Source organism: Geotrypetes seraphini, chromosome 10, assembly GCF_902459505.1.
Source record: "Geotrypetes seraphini chromosome 10, aGeoSer1.1, whole genome shotgun sequence".
Taxonomy (NCBI): Eukaryota; Metazoa; Chordata; class Amphibia; order Gymnophiona; family Dermophiidae; genus Geotrypetes; species Geotrypetes seraphini.
In genome coordinates, this window is record NC_047093.1 from 140,166,757 (window position 1) to 140,193,736 (window position 26,980).

Below are 26,980 nucleotides of genomic sequence, written 5' to 3' on the forward strand. Positions count from 1 at the left end.
CGGAGAGGCCATGACGGGGGCACAAGTTGCCCTGAAAACTCTTTTGCATGAGCGTGCGCAGCGATATCTTTACTATTCTAGATTCCACTACTATAAATATGGTAATAAGCCTGGTAGATTGTTGGCGACCGTGACTAGACCCCGGAGCCCCAATCGATATATCCCACGCCTCCTACTGAAATCGGGAGTGGCGGTGACCAAACCACCTGACATAGCAGATAGCTTTCACAAATATTATGCCGCTTTTTACTCCGCAAAGGAACACTCTGCAGGACCCGATGCCAGTGATTTCTTGGCGGATGCGGGGGTACCCAGGTTGTCCTCACCAGATCGATTGCATTTGAACCGGCCTATACAGGGGAAGGAGCTTCAGGGGGCAGTTAAACAACTCAAAAATTGTATGTCCCCGGGTCCGGACGGATTCTCACCTGAGTTTTACAAACTTTTATTCCCTTCGCTTTGTGATCCTTTAGTGGCCTATTACACGGCGGCCCTGGAGAAGGGTGGGTTCCCCTTGAGAGCTAACCATGCAAATATAACTCTAATACCTAAACCGGGAAAACCGGAAGCAGACAGAGTCTTATCGTCCGATCTCTCTCATTAATGTGGACATTAAGATCCTGGATAAAATCCTGGCCAATCGACTGGCATTATTATTGCCCAAATTGATTGTCATGGAATAGGTTGGCTTCGTACAACATCGTCACTCTGACCTGAATGTCCGTAGATTATTAACTGCAATGCAAAGAGTGAAGGATACAGACCTTAAAAGGATTTTGGTTGGCCTGGATGCAGCTAAGGATTTCGATCAAGTTAATTGGCAATATCTTTTTATGGTGCTCACTTATATGGGCTTTACTGGTTGGTTTTATGAGATGGTTCATTTGTTATATAAAGACCTTACATCTTGTTTTTTGGTAAATGACACCTGTACATCCACATTTCCGATAGCTAGAGGTACTAGATAGGGGAGTCCGTTGTCACCTCTTCTCTTCCTCCTCTATTTGGACCCTTTCTTGCGCACACTCATGCTCAATGACGAACTGCAGGGTCTACCCAAAGGTACATCACAGCTGAGGGTACTGGCCTTCGCAGATGGCCTATTATTGACTTTAGGAGAACCGCAGAGATCTCTTACTCGAGCCTTAGAATTGCTAGATGAATATAGTATGTACTCCAGCCTGGTATTAAATAAACAGAAATTGATAGTATTGCCCTTATCTCCAGAGATACCGAATAGCTGGAGGGGTGACTTTCCTCTTGCTTGGGCCCCGGGTCATCTGAAATATTTGAGCATCCTTATCTCCCCTGACCTTTCCAAACTGTACCCTTTAAATGTAGATCCCCTTTTGACCGCCATGAAGCAAAAACTGCAGAAATGGAGGGTATACCCGCTTTCCTTAATGGGGAAGATTGAACATAAGAAGTTGCCTCCACTGAGGCAGACTAGAGGTCCATCTCGCCCAGCGGTCCACTCCCGCGGCGGCCCATCAGGCCCATCAGTGGTCCCTGACTATTTCTATAACCTACCTCTACTCCTATCCCTATAACCTACCTCTACTCCTATCTGTACCCCTCAATCCCTTTGTCCTCTAGGAACCTATCCAAACCTTCTTTGAAGCCCTGTAACGTGCTCCTGCCTACCACAGCCTCCGGTGTTGGTGCCTCAGTGGCTTTATGTATTTCAAATGATACCTGTACTATTATCTACTAAACATGACAAGGAAATTGGCAAATGTTTACAACTTTATTTATGGAATAGGCTAGGATAGGCTAGGATGTCCTTGTCTCATTTGGCCAGGCCAAAAGACAGAGGGGGCTTGGGTTTGCATAGTCTTAAACTGTTATCTCAAGTTTGCCAGATGAGACATCTTAACGACTGGTTTCGGGGGACTCGACACTTTCCAGCTACCAGTCAAGAACTCTCTCTTTGTACTCCTTTCACTTCAGTTACTTACTTCATACTAAGCACCTACTTCTGAGATGATTATGGAGAACTATTTGTCAGCAACTTCACATTTATTCTTATGCAACACCATATTTGCCTTTGCCGGGAAGCGGAGACTTTCTCCCCGGAATGTCTACGGTACCTTCTTCAGTATGGACACATGACACTAATCGTTATGTCTTTCAACTGGTCCATTCTAATGAAACCTTAATATCCTTGGAAACACTTCAGCGGGAACATGGTTGGACATCTCAAAACTGGTATTCTTACACTCCTATATTCGCTCTTTGCCACAGGACTGTCTCACAGACAGGAGAATGGAGTTACTTTCAGAGGCATTAAGTCTGTCTGCACAGGTACCGATTCCTCTGAGATTTCATCATCGTCATCTTCAGGAGTGTCTGGGCGAACTCTCTTATGACTCTTATGCATCCAAATGGTCCGCGGACCTGCCTTGTGTGGTCACAGCTCCCATGATTAAACAAGGGCTTCACAGAGTGGCACAATTGACATCGCAAGTGATACTGATTGAAATGAATTATAAATTTTTGCTATGCCTCTATAGATCTCCCTCTTATATGTATCGTGCGAAAATGTGCGCCTCGGACCGCTGCCTTAAATGTCAATATTCTCCTGCCACTCTTGGACACCAGTTTTGGTCCTGTGTGAGGGCGCGGAAGTTATGGCAACTCGTGCATCAGCATATCATGGTTATGTGGCACTCTACTTCCACAGTTCACCCAGTCATGTTGTTTATCTTGGGGTCCCTTCCTAGATCCTCTCCGAAGGGTTTCTGGAGTTTCCTGGATCACACGGTGATGTTGGGGAAGAAAGTGATACTTCATTGTTGGATTTCTTCAGACTCTCCTACACTTGCACATTGGTGTACTCTGAGGTTACAGCTGGCCGCCATGGAACGCCTACAACTTTCGTGCTTGGACACAACGCTGGGGCGAACGTATTGTACTCGTTGGGAGCACTGTTGGTGTACTTTGACACCCAGAGCTCATAGTCATTTATTGAATGTATGATCTCCACCGGTATAAGACACACTGGAATGGAATATATATTTTGTACTTTGTGATTTTTTTTTGTTTTGGGGAGATGGGGGTGGGTGGGGACAAGGGACGAGAGTGAAATTAGGCTGAACTATGTACCCATTCATTTGTGTTGATGTTCTGTGTTATTTTCTTGTAAAATTAATAAAATAGAATTTTTTAAAAATGGTTTTAAAATTTTTTTTTAAGTGGTTGTAAAAATTTCTTCAAAGAAAAGCCCATAAGCCATTATTAAACCCACAGCTTATTCCTAGGATAAGCAGCATAACATCTGTTTTACTCGTTGGGATCTTGCCAGATACTTGGGAGTTGGGTTGGCCACTGTTTAAAACAGGATACTGGGCTTGCTGGTCCTTCGGTCTGCCCCTGTATGGCGACTCTTATGTTCCTCATCCAGCACTCCTCAACCATTCTCTATGTGTCATCTGTCACTATCTTCTCTCACCTTTCCTCAAGAAGGGACCTTTCTGTAAATCCAGAATATCTTTACGAAAGGTGCTACAATTGGACATTTTGCTGTCCTTCATGTTTTTGAAGGTCACATTCTCCACCACGGAGTCAATGGCCGCCTCGTTCAGCTCTTTCCCCAGGAAGTTGGAGATCCTCACCACGCTGTCCCGCAGGTCCTGAGAAGGATGGAGACAGGGAAATATCTAACACCAAGATCACTCATTCATCCACCCATCAGGAGATGAAACCTTTTGGGTCCACTGTGACCAAGTTCAGATGGATTTCAACTTACTTGTAACAGTTCTTCATATGTTACGATAAGTAAATTCACCTGATCCTTCACTCCTAGCCACCCTCGGACATGATCAAACCAGGATCCACCGAATACTGCCAGGAAATAAACAGGAGAGACATGGTTAAAGGCTGTGGGAGGAGGGGAGGGTGAGTTTTGATGGGGTGCGGTTATAGAGTACGGGGTCCACTCACCCTCTCCTCTCAGGAACTTGGGTAACAACTCTTCTATATTCTCAAGCTCGTCCAGGAATCCTGCTCCCTTGGAGAAATAGTGAAGGGAAACCAGGACATCCCGCGGATTCCGGACCGTGTAAATAGCCTGCAAAGGAAGAGCAGTGGGGGCCACCCCAGGACCCCACAAAATCAGTAAATTCTTTGAGGCAAAACACCACTAAGGAAGAGGTTAAACATTTGTCTGAAATGTTATGTTATGTTTCTCAGATTCTTCTATTCTGCCTTTACCTATATAGTTCAAGGATGGATTACAAACGGATCAGAACCCCACACAAACTCCACACTGGAAATTTTTATTGATTTTAGTAGAAGAGCAACGTAACAATGTTATCATGTTTGCTATACATACATAGAGGCATTGCCTGTTAAAATTATATAAACCGTAACTCTCAATTTAACCCTCCTTCTTGCTGACTCAAGTAGCCAGTGAAGTTCCCCATATATTAAGGTTGGAGAGGATCAAATTTCCTTACAATGTAACTGTTGAATTTTAATGATTTATAAGAGATTTGGAACACGATTACAATAATCAAATCTGATCCAAAAAGACTCGAGGTCAAAGTATTTTCTGACAGATCTGACTTTTCTCATCTATAATAATAAAACCCTAGAGCGCGCATGCGCTGTTGAAAGTCCATGAGTCCTGGTGGCGTGAGAAGTGCTTCTGTGCCAGTCTCACGGCGCCTGCGCTAGCTGGAGGCGCGTGTGCCAGCGACTCCTCCCTCCCGCTGCCGCTCCTCTTCAAAGCAGCCTGCTGAGGTTCTCCAGCCGCTGTAGCGAATCTTGCAGGCCGCTCTCCACCTTCCCGATGGCGAGCAGTACCGGGCCAGGACGCCGGGCCTGCTGCACGAAGATCTGCGCCGAGAGGACCAGCTCCAGTTGGAGGCATGGAGGGAGGGTAAGAATGGGAGAGGGGGGGTGGAAATGGAAGGGGGCCACAGAGTAGGCAGGCATTGCACAACAGGGGACCAGGGGGAGAGGGAAAGGGAGCTGCTTTGGGGGGAAGGGGGCCACGGAGCACGCAGGCATGGTAGAACAGGAGACCAGGGGAGAGGGAAAGGGGGCTGCTTTGGGGGGAAGGGAGCCATGGAGCACACAGGCATGGTAGAACAGGGGACCAGAGGAGAGGGAAAGGGGGGTTGCTTTGGGGGGGAAGGGGGCCATGTAGCATGCAGGCATGGTAGAACAGGGGACTAGGGGAGAGGGAAAGGGGGCTGCTTTGGGGGGGAAGGGGCCATGGAGCACGCAGGCATGGTAGAACAGGGGACCAGGGGAGAGGAAAGGGGGCTGCTTTGGGGGGAGGGGTGTGCTGTGGGCAGACAGAAATCATCGGGGGGGGGGAAAGAAGGGGGCCATGGAGCACGCAAGCATGGCACAACAAGGGGAGAGGGAAAGGGGGCTGCTGGGGGGAGGGGTGTGCTGGGGGGCACAAAACAATCATGCTTTGCTCTGGGAAGGGGGGGACACAGAAGGGGGCCACGGAGATACAGGCAGGCATGGCGCAACAGAGAAATACAGGTAGGCAAGGGGCCAGGGAGAGACACAGACAGCGTCCAAGGAGAGAGAGACAAAGAAAAAAACCCAGACAGACAGACATCTCTAGCACCCGTTAATGTAACGGGCTTAAGGACTAGCTATCTAAAATAAATGTTTAACTACAGATTGAACAAAATAACACATAGTACGGGAATTATCTATTTGTACCCCTAAAATTTGAGAACATAAATTTAGGAAAAATACTCTGTCCACACTGGATTTGCAGATGTGGCATTTAGGATATGGAGAAATCAGGAGAGACAGGGTTTAAAAGCAAACACTTCGACACTGACTGTCATATAACACGGTCTGAGTGGTTTACATCTATATCATATGCTATGGGGATAAAACAAAAGACAAGACACAATAATGTAACAAGTAAACCAAAACTAAAAAGGAGAAGGCGGTAAAAACCAAGAGAGAGGAGGGATAGAAGTCCATAATTTCAAGCACTTGCCAGCATCACACAATCATAAGTCTATCATGAACACAGCACAGACAGCTAAAGAGCATTTCTTCATTAGCACCCCTTAAAACTATCAGACTGATACAGAAAAGTATGAGCACAAAGAGGTGAAGAGGGGATTTCATGCAGGCATCACACTGATACACATAAGGCATGAATACAGCACAGACAGCTGAACAGAGGATCTTCATTAGAACCCATGCACATAATACAGCACAGACAGACGAAGAGTGGAAGTTTGTCTTGAGAGTGAACCCTACTGCTCCTTACCTTGGCCTTAGATGTGAAAAATGATTTGGGGAAGAGATGGACAGGGAGGTGGGATGCCAGGAAATGTGGTGAGGGTAGGCTTTCCTCTTTCTTGGAAAATAAGTATGACTCCAGCCAAGGTACATTCTCCCAGCTAGGCACACTGTGGGAGATAGTAGTGTCCCCATCGTTTTTAATGAGACTGAGAATCTCCTGTACCCATATGGACCCTGAAATCCAAAGGGGGAAGTTAGATGTAGATTGCAGGGGGGTGGGAGCTGAATTCTGCTAAGCAACTGCAGGGAGGAAAAAAGATGAAAAAAAAAAAAAAAAAACAAGACCACAAGAAAACCCCCATAGAGCTGCTGATCCACTACCTGCAGACCCCCACACCTCCACCCTATTTTCCCATCGCCCCCTCTCAGGAGATCTGGTGATGCTGAAGACGTCCTGATCCCGGACCTGGAACTTATTGCAGAGGTATTCCAATCTTTCTGTATTATATAGCATGGACGGACAAAGCCAACCACGATGCTCCAGGAAATTAGAAAAAGACATTAGGAGACACAACCACATTGAATATTAACACACAAGTACACAGACCCCCCCCCCCCCGACCACCCTCCCCCCATCCAAAGGGCTTCAGTCCCAGCACTGCAAGTCTCTCCCACCTCCTCAACACTAAATGTGGGGGTTTCACCTTTGAGATGATCAATGTGAAAAAGAATTCAGGACTGATTTCCAAGGATTTTTCTAGGATGGACCTTTGAACGGCAACCCAAGAAACACCCTCAAGGGGTGTGCTGGGCTATCCCCTTATCTAAAAAAAAACACAACCCTATAAAACTCCCTCTGGTCCTTTCTCATTGGCACAGAAACTCTTAATCATCTCTTTCTCTCTTCCATTCTCTGTATGACCTTTCTAACAGTGGGGTGGATAGAGCCCTCCTGAGAGATACGACTCATCCCCAGTGACAGAGCCAGGGATTAGAACCGAGGCAAAGGAATATAAATTGAGGAGGCCCTGCCTTCCAGCAACATAGAGGATGCCCCAAAGCAGCTCTAGGGAACAGGGACTTGAGATCTGAGCAATACCACCTTAAGGACCCAGCACCCTTCTTCTAAGGCCCACCCCTTCACTTCTCCACCCTGCTTCTGATTGGCTCCTCTCTTGAAAGGGGCTGTCACCCATTGTCCAATGAGTTAAAGGGTCCAAGCACCCACCCTCTTTAACCCTTTAGTATCCAGAGCATTCTGCTGATGTATTAATCATTTCTATAGCCCACATATCCCAGCAGCTGTTTTGAGTTTTCAGGACATCCAGGATGAATTGGCAGCAGAAGAAAAACAGAAAATGCAAATAGACCTCATACATATTCATTTTGGAGGGCTTAAGACTCAAAGGGGGGCTAGGATAGAAGGGTAGCGAGGCATCAGGATAGGAGGCTCTGGAAGTGTTTGGAGGATTTGGTATCTGGGATCTACCTTAAAAAAGTCCTCCATCCACCTCTGTGGGGGTGGGGGTCATTTCTCTTAGCTGTGCTACTTATCTGCTAAAGGAAGAAGCCTTAACAGGTCCCCCCTAAGGGGGGGGGAGAGATTGCATGGTGGATCCCCCCCCCTATATTCATATCAGCTGATGTAAGATAGAGAGCCCTCCTGGGAGGCTCTGGAATTATTACATTTTTCTGTGGCAGGCTGGATTTCCCCCCCCCTCCCCACTCCCGATCTGCCAAGGTTTTCATAAAAATATAATGCCCAATCTTTCATTCTGCACCACTTGGGAGGGAGCACAGATTTCCTACTTTTCTGATAATCTTGCTAGGTGGAAAGTGCTGAATTTTTGTTACCATCTTATAGCCTTTTTCCCTGCTAGTAGAATCCCAGGAGAAAGACAGAGACTGGAGAGTGAGTGTGGAGGAGAAACTGGAGAAGAGAGAGTGAATTTGAGAGGAGAGAAGCAGAGAGGAGGGGAGAAACTGAACGTGAGGGAGAGGAGAGAGACTGAGAAGAGAGAGTGAATCTGATGGGACAGACAAATGAGAGTGAATCTCAGTGAGAGAGACTGAGGAGACGAGATTGAATCTTAAGTAAAAGAGAGGAAGGGGATAGTGAATCTGAGAAGAGAGAAAAGAGAACAGAGTGATTCTGAGGGAGGGACAAAGAAGAGAGGAGGGAAGAGGAGGAATCTCAGGGAAGAGACAGACAGAGCGTGATTGTAAAAGCCAAGAAAAAAAAGAGTGTGGAGAGAGAGAGAGAGAGAGACATGCTCTTACCTTTCCTCTGTCACTGAGCAGTTTCCTCATTTCCTAGAGGAGGTGTCTCTCTGTGATGAACTGGGCATCCAGGGCATGGAGCAGGTGCCTGGATAGGATGGCGGGATTCACCTGCACACTGCTGGTATTCCTCCATGCTGGCGCAGCAGTCAGGCATGCTGCAGGTGAGTGCCATGTTGCAGAGCTGCTGTCAGCTTCAGGGGCTGTGTCCTGCCCTATGGAATAGGCCAGGGGCTCCTTGGGAGAATAAGGGGACCGTGAGAATGTCTAGAGGGGTCTCACAGGGGGATGTGCAGGGATGGCACCAGTGGAAAGGTTTTAATGAACAAAGAACTATAACATCTCTTAAGGTGGATAAAGATATAGGATAATGGTGGTGGTAGGGGTGGGTGGGTGGTACAGTGTGCAATAGGCTCTGGGAGTGATGTAATAAATAGTGGGAGTCATGTCTCTTATGGTGTGTAATAAGTAATGGGAGTGATGTCACATTGTGTATAATAGGTGTATGGGTGATGTCTCTTATGATATATAATAAGGGGAGTGGGTGATGTCTCTTATGTTGTTTAATAAGTCCTGGGAGTGGTGTCGCATGGTGTATAATAGATGTAGGGGTGATGTCTCTTATGGTGTATAATAGATCCTAGGCATGATGTCTCTTATGATATGTAATAAGGGGAGGAGTGATGTCTCTTATTATATATAAGGGGAGGAGGTGATGTCTCTTATGTTGCTTAATAAGTCCTGGGAGTGGTGTCTCATGGTGTATAATAGATGTAGGGGTGATGTCTCTTATGGTGTATAATAGATCCTGGGTGTGATGTCTCTTAGGATATGTAATAGGGGAGGGAGTGATATCTCTTATGTTGCTTAATAAGTCCTAGAAATAATGTCACCTAATAGATGTATGGGTGATGTCTTTAATTATTTGTAATAAGCAGAGAAAGTGATGTCTCTTATGGTATATTATAGGTTCTGGGAGTGATGTCTCTAATGGTCTGTAATAGAAGGTGGGAGTGATGTTTCTCATGGTGTGTATTAAGTCTTGGTAGTGATGACTCTTATAGTGTACAATAGGGTGATGATGATGGTATAATGATGTCTCTTATGGTGCATAATAAGTTGAGAGAGTTATGTCTCTTATGGTATATAATAGGCTCTGGGAGTGATGTTTCTTATTAATAATAATAAGTTGAACGAGTGATGTCTCTTATGTTATATAATAAGCTGAGGAAGTTGATATCTCTTATAATAATAATAATAATAATAACTTTATTTTTCTATACCGCCATAGTCAGGTGACTTCTAGGCGGTTCACACTGTAAGAAGGCTGGACATTCAGCGAATAACAAGGTCACAATACAATACAATAAGTCAACATACAATACAAGACAAAACAATACAATACAATACAATGAGTGTATACAACACAGTACAATATAATACAACGAGTCTAAATATAATACAATACAATAAGTCTAAAGATAACACCATACATAAGTCTAATACAGTATCGTACAATGAGTCTAAATATAATACAATAGTGAAGAGGGGAAAGTTACAGATTGGGGTTCAATGGGTAATGAGTAACTGAGTATTTCTTTTTTTTTTTTTTATTTATTTATAAAATTTACACATTTATTGTCAAGCATATCATCTTGTACAGAAAGTGAGATCAAGAAAACATAATAATATTATTTACTCTCAAACCTGAAAGCAATTCAAAATAATAAAGAAAGTATACATCCTAACTTAATCACACACTAGTCCTCAAATTAAGATCCAAGATTAACGATAAGAGTAGAAATTGAATTAAAGTAAAACGTTTTAACAAGAAAAATCACTTAAGCTACTACTGAGAAGTGAGCTAATTATTATTATCACAATGGTACAGATGGTTCTACAGACTCAAGACGTTTCGCAGAAAGGAAAGTAGTCAAGTGAGCTGGATCTACAAATACATATTTCAAGGAACGGTATCTTATGACACATTTACAAGGATACCTAAGAAAAAATAAACCCCCTATTTGAGTCACTCCTGGTTTTAACATTAAGAATTCCCTTCTTCTCTTCTGAGTCTCTCTCGAGACATCAGAAAATATCTGGATATGAAACCCCAAAAAGTCCTTGGCCCTATTTTTAAAGAAAAGTTTAAGAATCCAATCCTTGTCTGGGGCCAAAGTCACAGTCAATAAGAGAGTGGCTGGAATAGCCAGTTCTCTATCTGATTGCTCTAACAAAGTGGAAACGTCCAAGGATTCTTTCTGTGGTATTTCTTCATCTTCTTTCTTTTGAGGATCCTGATTTCTTATAGGTAAATAATAAACCTTTGTAAGAGGTGGTAAAGCATTTTCAGGTATTTTAAGAATTTCCAGAAAGTATCGCTTTATCATATCTCGTGGAGAAATTGATAATACTTTAGGAAAATTAATTAATCGTAAATTATTAATCCGAATATTGTTATCTAAAGCTTCCAATTTTCTCTGCATAATCATATTGTCTTTAACAAATAAATCTTGGTTACTCTTAATTGTTTTTAAGTTCTTCTTTTCTTCTTGGATATCTAATTTCAGTGATACAGTCTCTTCCTTTAAAGTTTTTATCTCTTCTTTCTGGATTTGTATTTCTTTGTCCAAATTTTTTACCTGTAAGTTAAGGGCATTTCCGAAATTGGACACTAAGTCCCAGAGAGAGTTTAGAGTGACTTCAGAAGGTCTAACAGGAGAAACAAAAATTGGTTGTGTCATTAATAAGTGTTCACTCGGCTGTTTTACCTCTCCGGAGCCTTGATCCCCTTTAGCTGGAGTTGTTCCTACCGCCGGTTTTTCTAAAAGGAGTAACTCACTTTCAGCTTTCTTCAATTGCAAGCCCTCCGACATGCTGGCCTCTCGAGAGGAAAACACTTCCTCCTCCGGCGTGCTCTCCTCTCGCGGTGAGCTTGCTCCCAGCGGCAACGGCTGCAGGGGCGGTGACCTTACGTCGGGGCTCAGAGAAACTTCTAGCCCAAGGGAGTTCACCGCGGCACTACTCTCTGCCGGCGCTCCCAGCGGGCGATTCCCCGACGATACCTGCTCACTCAACAGACGCCTAAAAATGGCATCCACTGCAGGCAGAGGGGTCTCCGAGCGTCGGGAGGCACCACCGACGCTTCTTCCCCTTCTCTTAGGCATGTTCCAAAGGTAAGAGAGACACTCGTACGCGTCTACTCAGCAGCAGCAAGCGGCAGCCATCTTGGATCGCCAACTGAGTATTTCTTTAGAACTTCCATTTGAATTGGAGTACTATGGATAGCGAATATCTGAATACATGCGGGGCATCTTGAGAAAGAAAGAAAGGCGTTTAGAGGGAGGGGAGTCCTAGTGCGGGAGGGGCCGATTTTAGTCAGTGAATTTTATGGTGTGTAATAGGTACTTGGAGTGATGTCTCTTATGATGCGTAATAAGAGGAGGGAATGATGCCTCTTATGGTGTATAATAGGCTCTTGGAATGATGTCTCTTATTGTGCATAATAAGTCCTGGGTGTGATGTATCATGGTGTTAAATAGGTGTAGGGGTGGTGTCTTTTATGATGTGTGATAAGTGATGGAAATGATATATCTTTATGGGGTATAAGAGATGTTTCTAATGGTGTGTAATAAGTGAAGGCAGTGATATCTCTTTTTGTGTATAATAAGGCTGCGGGATTGATGTCTCTTATGATGCATAATAAGTTGAGGGAGTGATGTCCCTTATGGTGTATAATAGGCTCTGGGAGTGATGTCTCTTACAGTGCGTAATAAGTTGAGGGAGTGATGTCTCTTATGTGCGTAATAAGTTCTGGGAGTGATGTATCATGGTGTTAAATAGGTGTAGAGGTGGTGTCTCATATGGTGTGTAATAAGTGGTGGGAAAAGTCTCTTACTGTGTGTAATAGGTCCTGGAAGTGATATCGCATGGTGTATATCAGTAGTAGGAATGATGTCTCTTATAATGTGTAATAGGTGCAGGGAGTAAAGTCTCTTCTAGTGTGTCATAGGCACTAAGAACGATGTCTCTTATGGTGTGCTAGAGGTGAATCATAGCTTGGGGAATAGTTTGAGGTTCTGCAGTGCAGGACTTAGGTGCATTGATAGCAATGGCCACAGAGGGGCCTCAGGGGCCTGGGCCCCCTTTGCTTTCATGGCTTCCTCCTGCAGCAACATGTAATTCCCTCAGGCGCGACTCTCTCCCATATGGTTACTTCAGGTCTAATTGAGCTTGCGCAGGTGAGCTGGCATTAGTGGCCGAAGTACACCTGAGTAGGTCTGACCCAAATGGGAGATGTCTTCGGCTGGTGGAGCTTAGTAAAAGAAATATTGCGTCTGGCAGGGGGCAGGAAAGAATATCGATTCCCCCCCAGTCCATTTTGAGAACCCCCATAAAGGGGCTTCTGCTTACGCCTTTGATTGTCAGGCCTGTGTGTGAGGGTCTCAGTACTCGGGGGAAGGGGGGTCTGCAGGGCAGGATTGAGGTGCATTAAATGCTTGATAATAATAATAATAATAATTTTATTTCTTGTATACCGCCCTGCCATTAGTTCTAGGCGGTTCACAACAGTAGATAAATACAATCGTATACACATTTTTATGGGCAGAATTATACATCATGGTTAAAAGACAACTTAAACATGCTAGTATTAATATCTCAATTAAAAATATAACCTAATTAAAAAAAAAAAAAAATTACAAACACGGCATGATAAAATCATTAAGAAGCTTGAAGATCAACATTCTTGGTTATCAAAGAGATGAGTTTTAATAATTTCCTAAATACAGTGGTACCTCGGTTTACGAGTGCACCGGTTTGCGAGTGTTTGGCAAGACGAGCAAATCACTCGGCGAACTTTTGTCTCGTAAACCGAGCACTGCCCCGATAAACGAGCACTCAGCAATGGTGGCCCAGGGGTGAGGACCTGCCTGCGGGTGCTGCAGCGATTCCAAAGTGGTGCCTTCCTTCCCTCGGGGTCCCCGTGCGGCTGCCCTCCCGCTTCAGCCGATGCCTCTGCCGTCCGTCAGCATGCTTGTACGTGGTGAGCATGTTGTCGGGGCAGCGGCTGACTTAGGAGAGGAGAGGAGAGGTGAAGCTGCGCGCATGCTCGTTCGGGATGGCAGCCGGCTTGGATCGGGAGCCGGGAGGCGCTGACGGACGGCATCGGCATCGGCCAAAGCGGGAGGGCGGCCGCACGAGGACCCCGAGGGAAGGAAGGCACCACTTTGGAATCGCTGCAGCACCCGCAGGCAGGTACTCATCCCTGGGCCACCATTGCAAACTTTGGTTGTGGAATGAATCTTCTGAGTTTGCATTAAGGCCTATGGGGAACTTTGCTTTGTTAAACGAGCGTTTTGGATTACGAGCATGATCCTGGAACGGATTATGCTCGTAAACCAAGGTACCACTGTATAGGATAAGAATACACCTGAGCAATCAGCGGGCTTATCCAGGAATCCGCTTTCCCCGCCTGATATTCTAAAGTCCTATAAAAGAATGTTTTATAGCGACAACCCCTAGGGGTGGGGAAAATAAACATGCCTGAATTTCTGGTATGATTTTTTGAATTAAACAATTTCAGATATGATACCAAATAAGAGGGTAGTAGTCCAAAAAGGGCTTTATAATAAACACACCCTAATTTTAAAAATACTCTGGCCCCAAACGGCAGCCAGTGTAGTTTGGCATAAAAAGGACTTATGTGATCATATTTTTTAAGACCAAAAATTAAACGAACAGCGGTATTTTGAACCAATCAAAGTCTTAATACAAGCTTTTTCGGTAGTCCTAGATCCGTGGTCTCAAACTCGCGGCCCAGGGGCCACATGTGGCCCGCCAGGTACTATTTTGAGGCCCTCAGTATGTTTATCATAATCACAAAAGTAAAATAAAACAGTTTCTTGATCGTATGTCTCTTTAGCTATAAATGACAATATTATTAAGACTTAGCCAAAAAGAAAGATTTATAAACTATGAAGAGTTTTACCTCATGCAAAATTGTCATTTGTTTAATAAGACATTAACTATTTTTTTCTGAGGCCCTCCAAGTACCTACAAATCCAAAATGTGGCCCTGCAAAGGGTTTGAGTTTGAGACCACTGGCCTAGATAAACTATATTGCAAAAATCTAAAGTGAACAATACTAATACCTGCATGATAAACCCTGACACAAACTGAGCTAGAAACCCTGAGATATCTTAGCGTGTCTGTAGTGGACGAGCAGAGAAGGAGAAGCAGAAATGCATTTCCTCCTGTACAGAGCAAAACCCAGAGAGAAGAGAGGGAAAATCGAAGAATGAGCAGGAAAACCTGTACAAGAGGAAGAGCGGCCAAAGCCACCAAATCTATGGTGTCCTGCCATTGGGCTAAAAACTGAAGTGATCAGATGGAGGCTTTCAAACTAACTTCCTACCCATATCTAAAGATTGCTAGAGAAAAAGGTGATCATAAAAAATGTGTCATATTTTCATTATTTCAAAAGATGATGATAATCGCCAAACATTGCTGATTTCATAACCCGATTTCAATACCTAGAAAACTTTATGTTCCTTCACCTTGATTTACTAGAAAAAATCTCATTAAACATAAAATATACTATTGGAGATGAGAATATCATAAAGTTCAAGAACTCCAGTCATAGGACCTCCTATGATTTAGATCAGGGTGTCCAACCTGTGGCCCCGTGAAGTATTTTGTGCGGCCCCGGTCGAGGGAGATGCAGTGTTTTCCTCTGCTGCCCCTGGGTGTTTACTGTCTTGCTGGCTCTCTCCTCTGTCTTGCTGCAGCATTTGCGCGTTTGTATGGCCCCAGAAACATTTTTTCCGGCCAATGCGGAAAAAATTTAAATTTTAGATATCATTCCAAGTCCACATCCTGTGCTCCAATTTTTAATCATATATGCTCACTCCACCCTCCCTATCTTTTACATAAGTTGTAAGTGCTAGCTAAAAGGACGGGATAAAAATCCAAATAAATAAATAAATAAATGTTAATTTGGTTTCTAAAGTGTTCCTGATGCAAAAATCTTTAAACCCCTGAGACACCCCAACACCCACCCGACACTCCCCGACATTCTCCTGGGACTCCAAAACACTCCCCAACACCCACCCGACACTCCCCGACATTCTCCTGGGACTCCATAACACTTCCCAACACCCACCCAACAGTCTCCGACATTCCCCAAACCCACCCGACACTCCCCAACATTCTCCTGGGACTCCATAACACTCCCCAACACCCACCCGACATTTCTCAACACCCACCCGACACTCCCCGACATTCTCCTGGGACTCCAAAACACTCCCCAACACCCACCCGACACTCCCCGACATTCTCCTGGGACTCCATAACACTTCCCAACACCCACCCAACAGTCTCCGACATTCCCCAAACCCACCCGACACTCCCCAACATTCTCCTGGGACTCCATAACACTCCCCAACACCCACCCGACATTTCTCAACACCCACCCGACACTCCCCGACATTCTCCTGAGACTCTTTAACACCCACCCGACAGTCTCCAATATTCCCCAACACCCACCCGACACTCCCCGACATTCTCCTGGGACTCCATAACACTCCCCAACACCCACCCAACAGTCTCCAACATTCCCCAAACCCACCCGACACTCCCTGACATTCTCCTGGGACTCCATAACACTCCCCAACCCCCCTCACCCCCCCCCCCCCCGATGCTCCTTCACACCCCAACATCACCTCTGACACCTCCTGAACCTACCTCCTGTACCTTTAGGAGATGGCTGGAAAGAGGGATACCCACTCCCTCCTGCCGGCAGGTCCGCCTCTTCCAAAATGGTGGGCCTTCCCCTTCCCGGTGCATTCTGGGATGCACCAGGAAGGGTCCTAAGACAAGCAAAACCTTTAAATGATGTCATTTACTATGTTACTATAAATGTTATTTGAGCATTGGTTTCTTGCATAAGATGTTACCATAACAAAAACCAAAGAAGGCAACACTTATCTTCTATCTAGTGGAACCAGCCACAATCAGTAGTGAACCTGTAATACAAGCTTTAATGGGCTAAAAACTAGCAGCAAAACCCGGGTACCGTTCCTCTCTCCACGTTCTAATTTTATTTTAATGTCATTTTTTCCTGGGGGGGGGGGGTGCTTTATACCATGCCTAACCTCTAATGTATTAATTTGGCAACATGTGTCAAAATGTCATGTCAATTAAGTTATCTGAATGTGATGTCTGTTACATATTTCCTGTAGGCTTCACTCTGTAGGAACCTGGCATCAGATGTGGAGAGGGCAGGCTTGAGAAGCAGTGGTACATACTCCCTTCCCCCATTCCTCTGTGCTGAACCAGGCGTCTTCAGCAACCCTCCCCCCCAACTCCCACCCATCCCAACACACACCATATCACAAAGGCCCCATCTTTCTCTTTTGAGATTTTGGTGGCCCCTCAGGCTGGCATTCAGTGGCCACAGCCCTCTGCCCTTCATAGGTGCCAGAAATATAGGCCAGGGTTTTTGGGGCCTACATAGTATATTGATCTTAAAGCCAGAAGGTTCTTGAGGTTTTTCACTGTATTTTAGCAAATTGTATCTTATTTTATTGTATAATTTTAGAATTTTATAGCATAATTTTTAGTATTTTTCTTGTATAATTTTAGTACTATTCAGAGAACTGTATTTTTAATCATTGTTTATATAAAGTTATTAACGTATATAAACCGCCTAGAACTTTGCGATAGGGCGGTATAAAAATAAATTATTATTATTATTATAAAGGTGATTTGGGGGGGGGGGGGGGCAAGGGTATATGTTTACATCAAGAGGTGGGAACTCTATTCATCGGGTAAGCCTCTCTTAACTGTACCACTCTCCTCTACTGCCAACTCCAGGCTGCATCCGTTCTCTCTTGCTGCACCATAGGCCTGGAACAGACTGCCTTAGTCACTACGTCAAGCTCTGTCCCTGGCGATATTCAAATCCAGGCTAAAAGCCCACTTTTTCGAGGTCGCTTTTAACTCCTAACTCCCACTCACCTGTAAAGCATCCATGCCTGCCAGAGAAACTCCCTATCTCCGTACTTGTCCTGTTTGATTAGATTGTAAGCTCTACTGAGCAGGGACTGTCTTTTGAATGCTTTAATGTACAACACTGCATGCATCTAGCAATGCTATAGAAATGTTAAGTGGTAATAGAGCAGGGATCTCAAAGTCCCTCCTTGAGGGCCGGAATCCAGTTGGGTTTTCAGAATTTCCCCAATGAATATGCATTGAAAGCAGTGCATGCAAATAGATCTCGTGCATATTCATTGGGGAAATCCTGAAAACCCGACTGGATTCCGGTCCTCAAGGAGGGACTTTGAGTCCCCTGTAATAGAGGAAACCCAACAGCAGTATGGGGGTGCAAACCAATAGATTAGAACTCCCCAGAACCCAAAAGGGTCAGTGCTGATAGGCTGTTGATTCCCAGTGAGGCCAGGGAGATGTAGAGGGCCAGATTTTGGGCAGGAAGCTTGCAATTTTGTTAACTTTTCTACCCAGACAGGTAGAGAAAGAAAGATTAAGGCAACTCAAGTGGTCTGGGATAACGGGCAATGTTCTCCAAGTGGCAAAGCTTTGACGGCTGGCAGATGAGGCTGTGTTAGCCCATGTCTGCCAGCAAGACAATAATGTGCGCATTTCAAAATAGTGGAGGAACACATCCATCCTTATTCGTACGGGTACATGGAAGCAGAGAGAGAGCAGGATTTGAACTCCTATCCCAGGAGCTCTGGAATTCTGATTTGGCGCTTCCACCAGCCAAGCAACACCACCTCAGTTATTCAGGAAGTTAAATAATGCAATGCAAGCAAGGCAGTACTGTTTCAGAATTTCAAATAGTTCTGCAGTGATTAAGAGGCCAGACATGTTAGGCTCCTCTCCCCCCCCCCCCCCATTCCAAATTCTTTATTAATATCAGAACTCCAGAGGGGATGTTATGCCGTGTATCGACCACCTGTCTGCTTGCTAAAAGTGGCCTGCTGCAATCCAGGAGCAGAAGTGTAGACAGTCTTAGCGTGCCACCAAACAGACTGCTATAGTGAAGCAGTTCCTGACCCAGAGAGCTTACAGTTCAGTTCTAAATGCAGCTAGGCAGTACAGGGACTGTGCAGGGGGACTGAAATGTTATTTCAAATTCCAGATCTAAGTCTTTCTAGTAGTTAGAACAGGTTGGGGAGTGTGTATGTGGGCTGGTAGCATTGGGAGGGGTGGGGAGGGTCTAGATTTTATTTGAATTCATCTTGTTTCTGCTTTTCTTCCCCCTTCCTTACCTCAGCACCTTTCAGCATGGCAAAGTCGTATGATGACTGGTGGGCTTACAAGGAATCCATTCAGGGCACCTTTGTACCAGGTAAGGCTCACTTCCCTGTGTCTGCCCACTGTCTGTCTGTCTTATCTGCAGATAGAAGCCCTGTCTTGGGTGACCAGACAGGTGCATCCTGGTGATGGCTGCCTTCACACCCACCCCTATTAGGAAAGCCACCAGACTCTAGGACAGGTGTTCATTAGAAATGCGCATTTCTGAGCAGCGAGTGGGTGTCTGCGACCACAGAAAAGAAATTTTTCCATAAGCAGAAATAAATATTGCATGAAAAGCTGTCAGCCCTCACTATAACACACCCTGCTAATGAGAGAATCCCTGCAAGCACTTTACAAATAGAGATGTCTATGTGCAGGCCTAGAATAACAGGGGGTGCTGCAGGGCAGGTGTGAGGTACATTGGTAGAGCTGTGTGTAAGGGTCTCAGTACTGGAATAGCAGGGGGTGCTGCAGGGCAGGAGTAAGATGCATTGGCGGAGCTCTGTGTGAGGGTCTCAGTACCAGAGTAGCAGGTGGTGCTGTAGGGCAGGAATGAGGTGCATTGGCAGAGTAGTATGTAAGGGTCTCAGTACTGGAATAGCAAGGGGTGCTGAAGGCAGGAATGAGGTGCATTGGCAGAGCTGTGTGCGAGGGTCTCAGTACTGGAATACCAAGGGATGCTGCAGGGCAGGAGTGAGGTGCATTGGCAGAGCTGTGTGTTAGGGTCTCAGTACTAGAATAGCAGAGGGTGCTGCAGGGCAGGAGTGAGGTGCATTGGCAGAGCTGTGTGTTAGGGTCTCAGTACTAGAATAGCAGAGGGTGCTGCAGAGCAGGAGTGAGGTGCATTGGCAGAGCTATGTGTGAGTTTCTCAGTACTGGAATATCAGAGAGTGCTTTTGGGCAGGAGTGAGGTGCATTGATAGCTGAGTGTTAGGGTCTCAGTACTAGGTGGATTGACAGAGCTGTGTGTTAGGGTCTCAGTACTAGAATAGCAGAAGGTGCTGCATGGCAGGAGTGAGGTGCTTTGGCGGAGCTCTGTGTGAGGGTCTCAGTACCAGAGTAGCAGGGAGTGCTGCAGGGCAGGAGTGAGGTGCATTGGCAGAGCTATGTGTGAGTTTCTCAGTACTGGAATATCAGAGAGTGCTTCAGGGCATAAGGTGCATTGGTAGAGCTGTGTGTTAGGGTTTCAGTACTGGAATATCAGAGCGTGCTTCAGGACAGGAGTGAGGTGCATTGGCAGAGCTGTGTGTAAGTTTCTCAGTACTAGAATAGCGGAGAGTGCTGCAGGGCAGGAGTGAGGTGCATTGACAGAGCTCTGTGTGAGGGTCTCAGTACTGGAATAGCAGTGGGTGACTCAGGACAGGGGTGAGGTGTATTGGATGAGCTACGTGTGAGGGTCTCGGTACTGGAATAGCAGGGGGGCAGCAGGGCAGGAGTGAGGTGCATTGGCAAAACTGTGTGTGTGACTGTGGCTCTTGATCCACCCCCAGGAAAAGGGAGAAGGTTTTCTTTCTAACTGTATATACTGGGCTGCCTCCTTGAAGTACTTACACCTGCTCTACATCATCCCCCCCGCCCCACCGCATTGCCAACCTCCTCTCATTCACCAGCAGGCACATAAAGATTCATGGAGTTGCAGCACCCCAGGGAAATTTCTCCAGACAGCTCTTTAATCTGCTCCCCTCCTCCGCTTCCTCTGCTCTCTCTTCCTCTACTGGATAGAAAAATTTAATTATTAATAATAAGGCATTAAAGTCCATGAAAAATGTAACATACCATAGCCCTGATGCTTAAAACTTACCGTTCCTTTAATGTTCGACGCTAAACCAGTTCTAACCGGTTTAGCGTACAACCACTTTCAATGAGCAAAATGGCTCTGCGCAGTCTTTTCCATGCTTCGTAGCAGCTTCTGAGAACTATGGAAATATAGTGCAACGAGCTCATTAATGTTAAAATGAGTGCTCCCTGCAATGCCCAGAATGAAGTGCTGGACTGGAGGCGCTGGTATGATTGAACAGCGTGTGTTAAAAGCGTATACCAGCAGGTCTGGGGCTGACAATTGCATGAGAAGTGGAAGTTAAAAAATAAACACGCAATACATTTTTACAGAAAGGGTGGTAAATTCATGGAATAGTCTTCCGGTAGAGGTGGTGGAGACTAAGACTGTGTCTGAATTCAAGAAAGCATGGGAAAGGTACGTGGTATCTTTTAGGGAGAGGAGGAGATAGTGGATGCTGCGGATGGACAAACTGGATGGGCCATTTGGCCTTTATCTGCCATGATATTTCTATAACCATAAAGCTTTATGACATTACAATGGAGTTGTTAAGAGCCTATAACAATAATGCTCTATGACCTCACAATGCAGGTGTAAAGAGCTTAGCCAACAGGAAAAGGAGATGCAAATGTTAAGAGCCTTAGCCAATAGTGAGAGGAGGAGATAGTGGATGCTGCGGAAGGGCAGACTGGATGGGACATTTAGCCTTTATCTTCCATCATGTTTCTATAACCATAAAGCTCTTATGACCTCACAATGCAGGCGTAAAGAGCCTTAGCCAATAGGAAGAGGAGATGCAAATGTCAAGAGCCTTAGCCAATAGGGAGAGGAGGAGATAGTGGATGCTGCGGAAGGGCAGGCTGGATGGGTCATTTAGCCTTTATCTTCCATCATGTTTCTATAACCATAAAGCTCTTATGACCTCACAATGCAGGTGTAAAGAGCCTTAGCCAATAGGAAGAGGAGATGCAAATGTCAAGAGCCTTAGCCAATAGGGAGAGGAAGAGATAGTGGATGCTGCGGAAGGGCAGGCTGGATGGGTCATTTAGCCTTTATCTTCCATCATGTTTCTATAACCATAAAGCTCTTATGACCTCACAATGCAGGTGTAAAGAGCCTTAGCCAATAGGAAGAGGAGATGCAAATGTCAAGAGCCTTAGCCAATAGGGAGAGGAGGAGATAGTGGATGCTGCGGAAGGGCAGGCTGGATGGGTCATTTAGCCTTTATCTTCCATCATGTTTCTATAACCATAAAGCTCTTATGACCTCACAATGCAGGTGTAAAGAGCCTTAGCCAATAGGAAGAGGAGATGCAAATGTCAAGAGCCTTAGCCAATAGGGAGAGGAGGAGATAGTGGATGCTGCGGAAGGGCAGGCTGGATGGGTCATTTAGCCTTTATCTTCCATCATGTTTCTATAACCATAAAGCTCTTATGACCTCACAATGCAGGTTTAAAGAGACGTGGAGGGGGGATAATAAAAAAACCCATCTAAGTCCCCTTTAGTCCTAGGCCCTAAACGCTGAAAGTAGAAACAGGGAAAATGTCCTTTCTCAAAAAAAACATCCAAAATGAGGTTTTTTTTGAGAATGGCCTACCTCTAGGCTCAGCTGTTTAAACGCTCAGACTACCACTACATCTACACTTACAACACATTACCAACCAAAAAAACAGCCTAAGTCCCAAACGCCCAAAACCAGACCTTTTAGATGAAGAAGGGGCCAGTCCTTCGCTTAAAAGCTGGATTCTGTAACCAGTATCTGTCAAAAAGAACACCCAGTTACAGAATCCACACACTCCCCCCCCCCCCCCACAGCAACGATCGCGGCAGGAGAGATGGCTCATCTCCCCAGACACGATGGCGATCGCCTGAACTGCCGCCAACCGCGGCACTTCAGGGTAAGGATCACGGCAGGAGAGATGAGGCATTTCCCCTGACGCGATCCTCCCTCCTGAAGTGCCACGGTTTGTGGCAGTTTGGGGAATCGCTATCGCGGCAGGAGAGATAGCGGCCCCTTTTCGGCACTTATACCTGTTTTGACTTGGTCTAAGTCAAAACGTATAAGTGCCGACTAGGCAACCTGGTAAACCTTTTGGCTATACCTGCTGTACGACTAAGTCTAGGTTGGCCTTTCCCCTCCTCTAAAAACGCCTCTTTTTGCTCTATGCGTTTAGAGGTGGGGGAAACGCCTAAGCTGGTTTTAGATACGTCTAAAACCAGCTTTGATTATCGGTACTTGGACAATCTGGCTTTTTGATTGTCCAAGATTTAGGCTACTTTTTAGATTTTTTTTTGTTTTGATTATGAAGGCGGTAGACGGCGCAGTCATTGCGGGACTTTCGTTTACTTCAGCGCGGCTGCCGACTTTGCTCTAAGTATGGCAGCCACACTGAGGTGCCGTTTGCAGCAGCGCGGGAGGTTCCGGATCCGGCCAGCTGTGCACCCCCTTGGAACGTGCACCCGTGGTGGACCGCCCCCCCTTGGTACGCCACTGTACTGATACTGCCATAGCTCTGACTTTATGGGCTGTGACTCGACTCTGTAGATGCAGTCCAGCCTGAGCATAGCAGAAAGAAATGCAAGCAGCTAACCAGTTGGAGATGGTGCGCTTGGAAATTGGATGTCCCAACTTATTTGGATCAAAGGAGACAAAATGAGGTGCAGATCTATGTGGTTGAGTCCTTTGCAAGTAGAAAGCCAAAGCACGCTTACAGTCCAGAGTATGAAGAGCTGATTCTCCAGGGTGAGAATGCTTTGGAAAAAAACACTGGAAGTACAATGGATTGATTGAGGTGACACCACTTTAGGTAAGAATTTATTATGAGTACGGAGAACCACCTTGTCATGATGGAAGACTGTGAAAGGTGGGTCAGCTAATAAAGCTCACTGACTCTGTGAGCAGATGTGAGAGCAAGTGAGATATTTGAGATGAGCCGAAGCCATTGGTTCAAAAGGAGGCTTTATCAATTGAGCAAGGACAGCATTGAGATCTCAAACCACTGGAGGCAGTTTGAGAGGTGGTTTGACATTGAAAAGTCATTTCATAAATATGTAAACCACAGGATGAGTAGAGAGGGGTTTCCCTTCGATAAGCTGATGAAAAGCAGCAATTGCACTGAGATGGATTCGAATGGATGTGGCTTTGAGGCCAGATTGAGACAAATGCAACAGATAATCCAAAATTGAAGACAAGGAGGTAGATTGAGGCTCCTTGTGATGAATGATTCACCAAGCAGAAAATCTAGTCCATTTCTGGTTATAACATTGCCGAGTAGTAGGCTTCCTAGAAGCTTCTAGAATGTCCTGTACAGATTGAGAAAACTGTAGAGTGGCAGTTAGGTTGAGAGGTACCAAGCTGTTAGGTGTAGAGACTGCAGGTTGGGATGAAGCAGAGACCCCTGACTCTGTGTAAGCAGAGACTGAAAAACTGGTAGAAGAAATGGCTCCCTGCTGCTGAGTTGAAGTAAAAGGGAGAACCAAGGTTGCTTGGGCCATCGAGGAGCTATCAGAATCATGGTGGCATGGTCTTGTTTGAGTTTGACAAGAGTCTTGAGAATGAGAGGGAATGGAGGGAACTGATTCGTCCATTCCAGAAGAAAATCATCTGCCTCAAGGCGATGAGGAGAGTAGATCCTGGAGCAAAACAGAGACAGTTTGTGGTTGTGGGGAGACGCAAAGAGGTCTATCTGAGGGGTTCCCCACTGAGAAAAAATGTGATGTAGAGGCAAAGAATTGAGTGTCCATTCATGAGGTTGGAGAAGACGACTCAATTTGTCTGCCAAACAGTTTTTCTCCCCTTGAATTTAGACTGCTTTCAGAAAGGTGTTGTGATTGATTGCCAGTTCCACACCTTTTGAGCTTCCTGACAAAGAGGGAGAGATCCTGTACCTCCCTGCTTGTTGACGTAGTACATGACAACGTGATTGTCTGTCTGAATGAGGACGACTTGACCGTGGAGATGTTGAAAAGCTTTGAGAGCATTGAAGATCGCTCTGAGTTCCAACAGATTGATGGGACAGCGATGATCTATGCTGGACCAATGGCCTTGAGTACAGAGACTATCGAGATGAGCCTCCCAAGCCTAGGTCAAGGAATCTGTAGTGAGGACTTTCTGATGAGGGGTGTTTGAAACAGTAAACCTCTGAAGAGATTGGAAGAGAGCATCCACTGGTGGAGAGACTGTCTCAATGAAGGAGTCACTGTAATGTGTTGAGAGAGTGGGTTGAAAGCCTGAGCCCACTGAGATGCCAGGGTCCACTGAGGAATTCTGAGGTGAAATCTGGCAAAAGGAGTCACGTGAACTGTAGAGGCCACGTGACCGAGGAGAACCATCATGTGTCTGGCTGATATTGAAGATAGGGAAGACACTTTCCAGCAGAGTTGAATGAGAGCATCTTGACGCTGTTGAGGAAGAAATGCTCTGAGTTGCACAGTATCCAGTACAGCTCCAATGAAATGCAAAGTCTGAGAGGGTTGTAGCTGGAATTTGGGAAAGTTGATTTTGAAGCTCAAACTTTGGAGGAGCCACGTAGTTCGTTGGGTCACTACAATAACCCCCTAAGATGTTGAATCTTTGATGAGCCAGTCATCCAGGTAGGAAACACCTGGAGCCCATGGTTGCACAGAGCTGCTTCTACCACAACGAGGCACTTGGTGAACACTCTGGGAGATGATGCCAGGCCAAATGGTAGCACTCTGTATTGAAAATGAAGATTTCCCACCCGTAATCTGAGGAACTTGCGAGAGGCTGGATGAATGGGAATGTGAGTGTAAGCCTCTTTGAGATCTAGAGAACATAACCAATCATTCTGATTTAGAAGAGGATAAAGGGATGCCAGAGACAACATGCAAAATTTCTCTCTGACAAGAAATTTGTTGAGTGCTCTGAGGTCCAAGATCGGTCGCAGATCACCCGTCTTCTTCGGCACTAGGAAGTAACAGGAGTAAAAAACCCTTCTCTGCTGTTCCAGAGGAACCTCCTCAATGGCACAGAGATGGAGCAGAGCCTGGGCTTCCTGGAGAAGAAGGGTGGTTTGCGATGGATTTGAAGGATACTCTCTTGGAGGTAGATCTGAAGGAATCTGGGTGAAATGAATAATAATAATAATAACAGTTTATATACCACAGGTCCGTAAAGTTCTATGCGATTTACAATGATTAAAAAATATTACAGACTTGAGTAGTACTAACAGAGTTAAGGTTTAGCGGTCAGTTATTGTGGGGAAAGATTCTGCAGTGCAGCTACCTAAGTACTTTAAGAACAAATATGTTTTTAGATGTCTCCTAAATTCCCCCAAAGTATTAGCAAGCATGAGTAATTGTTTCAGATCTTTACCCCATAATGCTGCCTGATATAAGAAGAGATGTTGATGATGTCTTTTAAATTTACATCCTTTAACCTGTGGAGAAACAAAATTCAAGTCTGAGCTTCTCTTAAGTCGATTGGTTGAGAAAGAGAAAAGGTCGGTTATATATCTGGGGGCTAGGCCGAAAAATACCTTAAAGCAGAAACACCCAAACTTAAACTTCACACGTGCCTCCATTGGCAGCCAATGCAGGAGTCGGTAGGAAGGAGTTACATGATCGAACTTCTTCAGCCCAAGAATCAGCCTGACCGCCGCATTTTTCACCAGTTGTAATCACTGCAAGTTCTTCTGGGAAATTGCCAGATAGGCGATATTACAGTAGTCAAGTTGGTTCAGTATAAGAGATTGTACCAGAATTCTGAATGATGAAGCATCAAAATATGCTCTAATGGACCGAAGCTTCCAGAGAGTAAAAAAGCCTTTTCTGACCAAAGAGTCCACCTGGTATTTCATAGTTAGGCCCTGGTTTAATATTACACCCAGTACCTTCATAGTAGATTGGATAGGGTAACTGATGCACAGCGATGTTTTAGCATCAAGTGGGTGTAGCGAGGCTACGAAGAATTTTGTTTTTTCTGAGTTTAGTTTCAGTTTAAATTCAGTCATCCATTGTTCCATCACATGAAGAGAGGGAATCAGCCTTCCCTGATGATTGAGAGAACCCAGAGGTAAGATGTGATTAGCTCCCATCGTTGGTAAAAATGATGGAGAAGACCTCCAATGGGTAAAGGAAAATATTTCTACCTATTGGTTTTAAAAGTATTTCCCTATAACTTCTTTGAGTGTCCCCTAGTCTTTGTAATTTTTGACGGAGTGAAAACCCGTTCTACTCCATTCAGGATTTTGTAGACTTCAATCATATCTCCCCTCAGCCGTCTCTTTTCTAAGCTGAAGAGTCCTACCCGTTTCAGTCTTTCCTCATATGAGAGGAGTTCCATTCCCTTTACCATCTTGGTCGCTCTTCTTTGAACCTTTTTTAGTGCTGCTATATCTTTCTTGAGATAAG

General features: G+C 45.2%; 2 protein-coding genes across 6 annotated transcripts in view; one reads left to right on the forward strand and one right to left on the reverse strand.

The window, feature by feature from the left end:
* LOC117368437 (sulfotransferase 2B1-like) overlaps positions 1-16,357 on the reverse strand; it is a 38,559-nt gene extending 22,202 nt beyond the window's left edge. Inside the window, exon 1 of one of the 3 annotated variants that reach the window (XM_033962094.1) lies at positions 16,255-16,357. In XM_033962094.1, coding sequence (XP_033817985.1) covers positions 16,255-16,356 — 102 coding nt within the window. In that variant the 5' untranslated portion in view covers position 16,357. Of the gene's footprint in view, positions 1-3,451; positions 3,575-16,254 lie in introns of those variants that run through there. The other 2 variants (XM_033962096.1, XM_033962095.1) reach the window with 2 other exon arrangements.
* Positions 8,572-26,980, forward strand: part of CA11 (carbonic anhydrase 11) — a 39,724-nt gene continuing 21,315 nt past the window's right edge. For all 3 annotated transcript variants that reach the window (XM_033962093.1, XM_033962091.1, XM_033962092.1), the window contains exons 1-2: positions 8,572-8,675; positions 18,809-18,883. In XM_033962093.1, the coding sequence (XP_033817984.1) occupies positions 8,609-8,675; positions 18,809-18,883 (142 nt within the window). In that variant the 5' untranslated portion in view covers positions 8,572-8,608. The remainder of the gene's footprint in view (positions 8,676-18,808; positions 18,884-26,980) is intronic.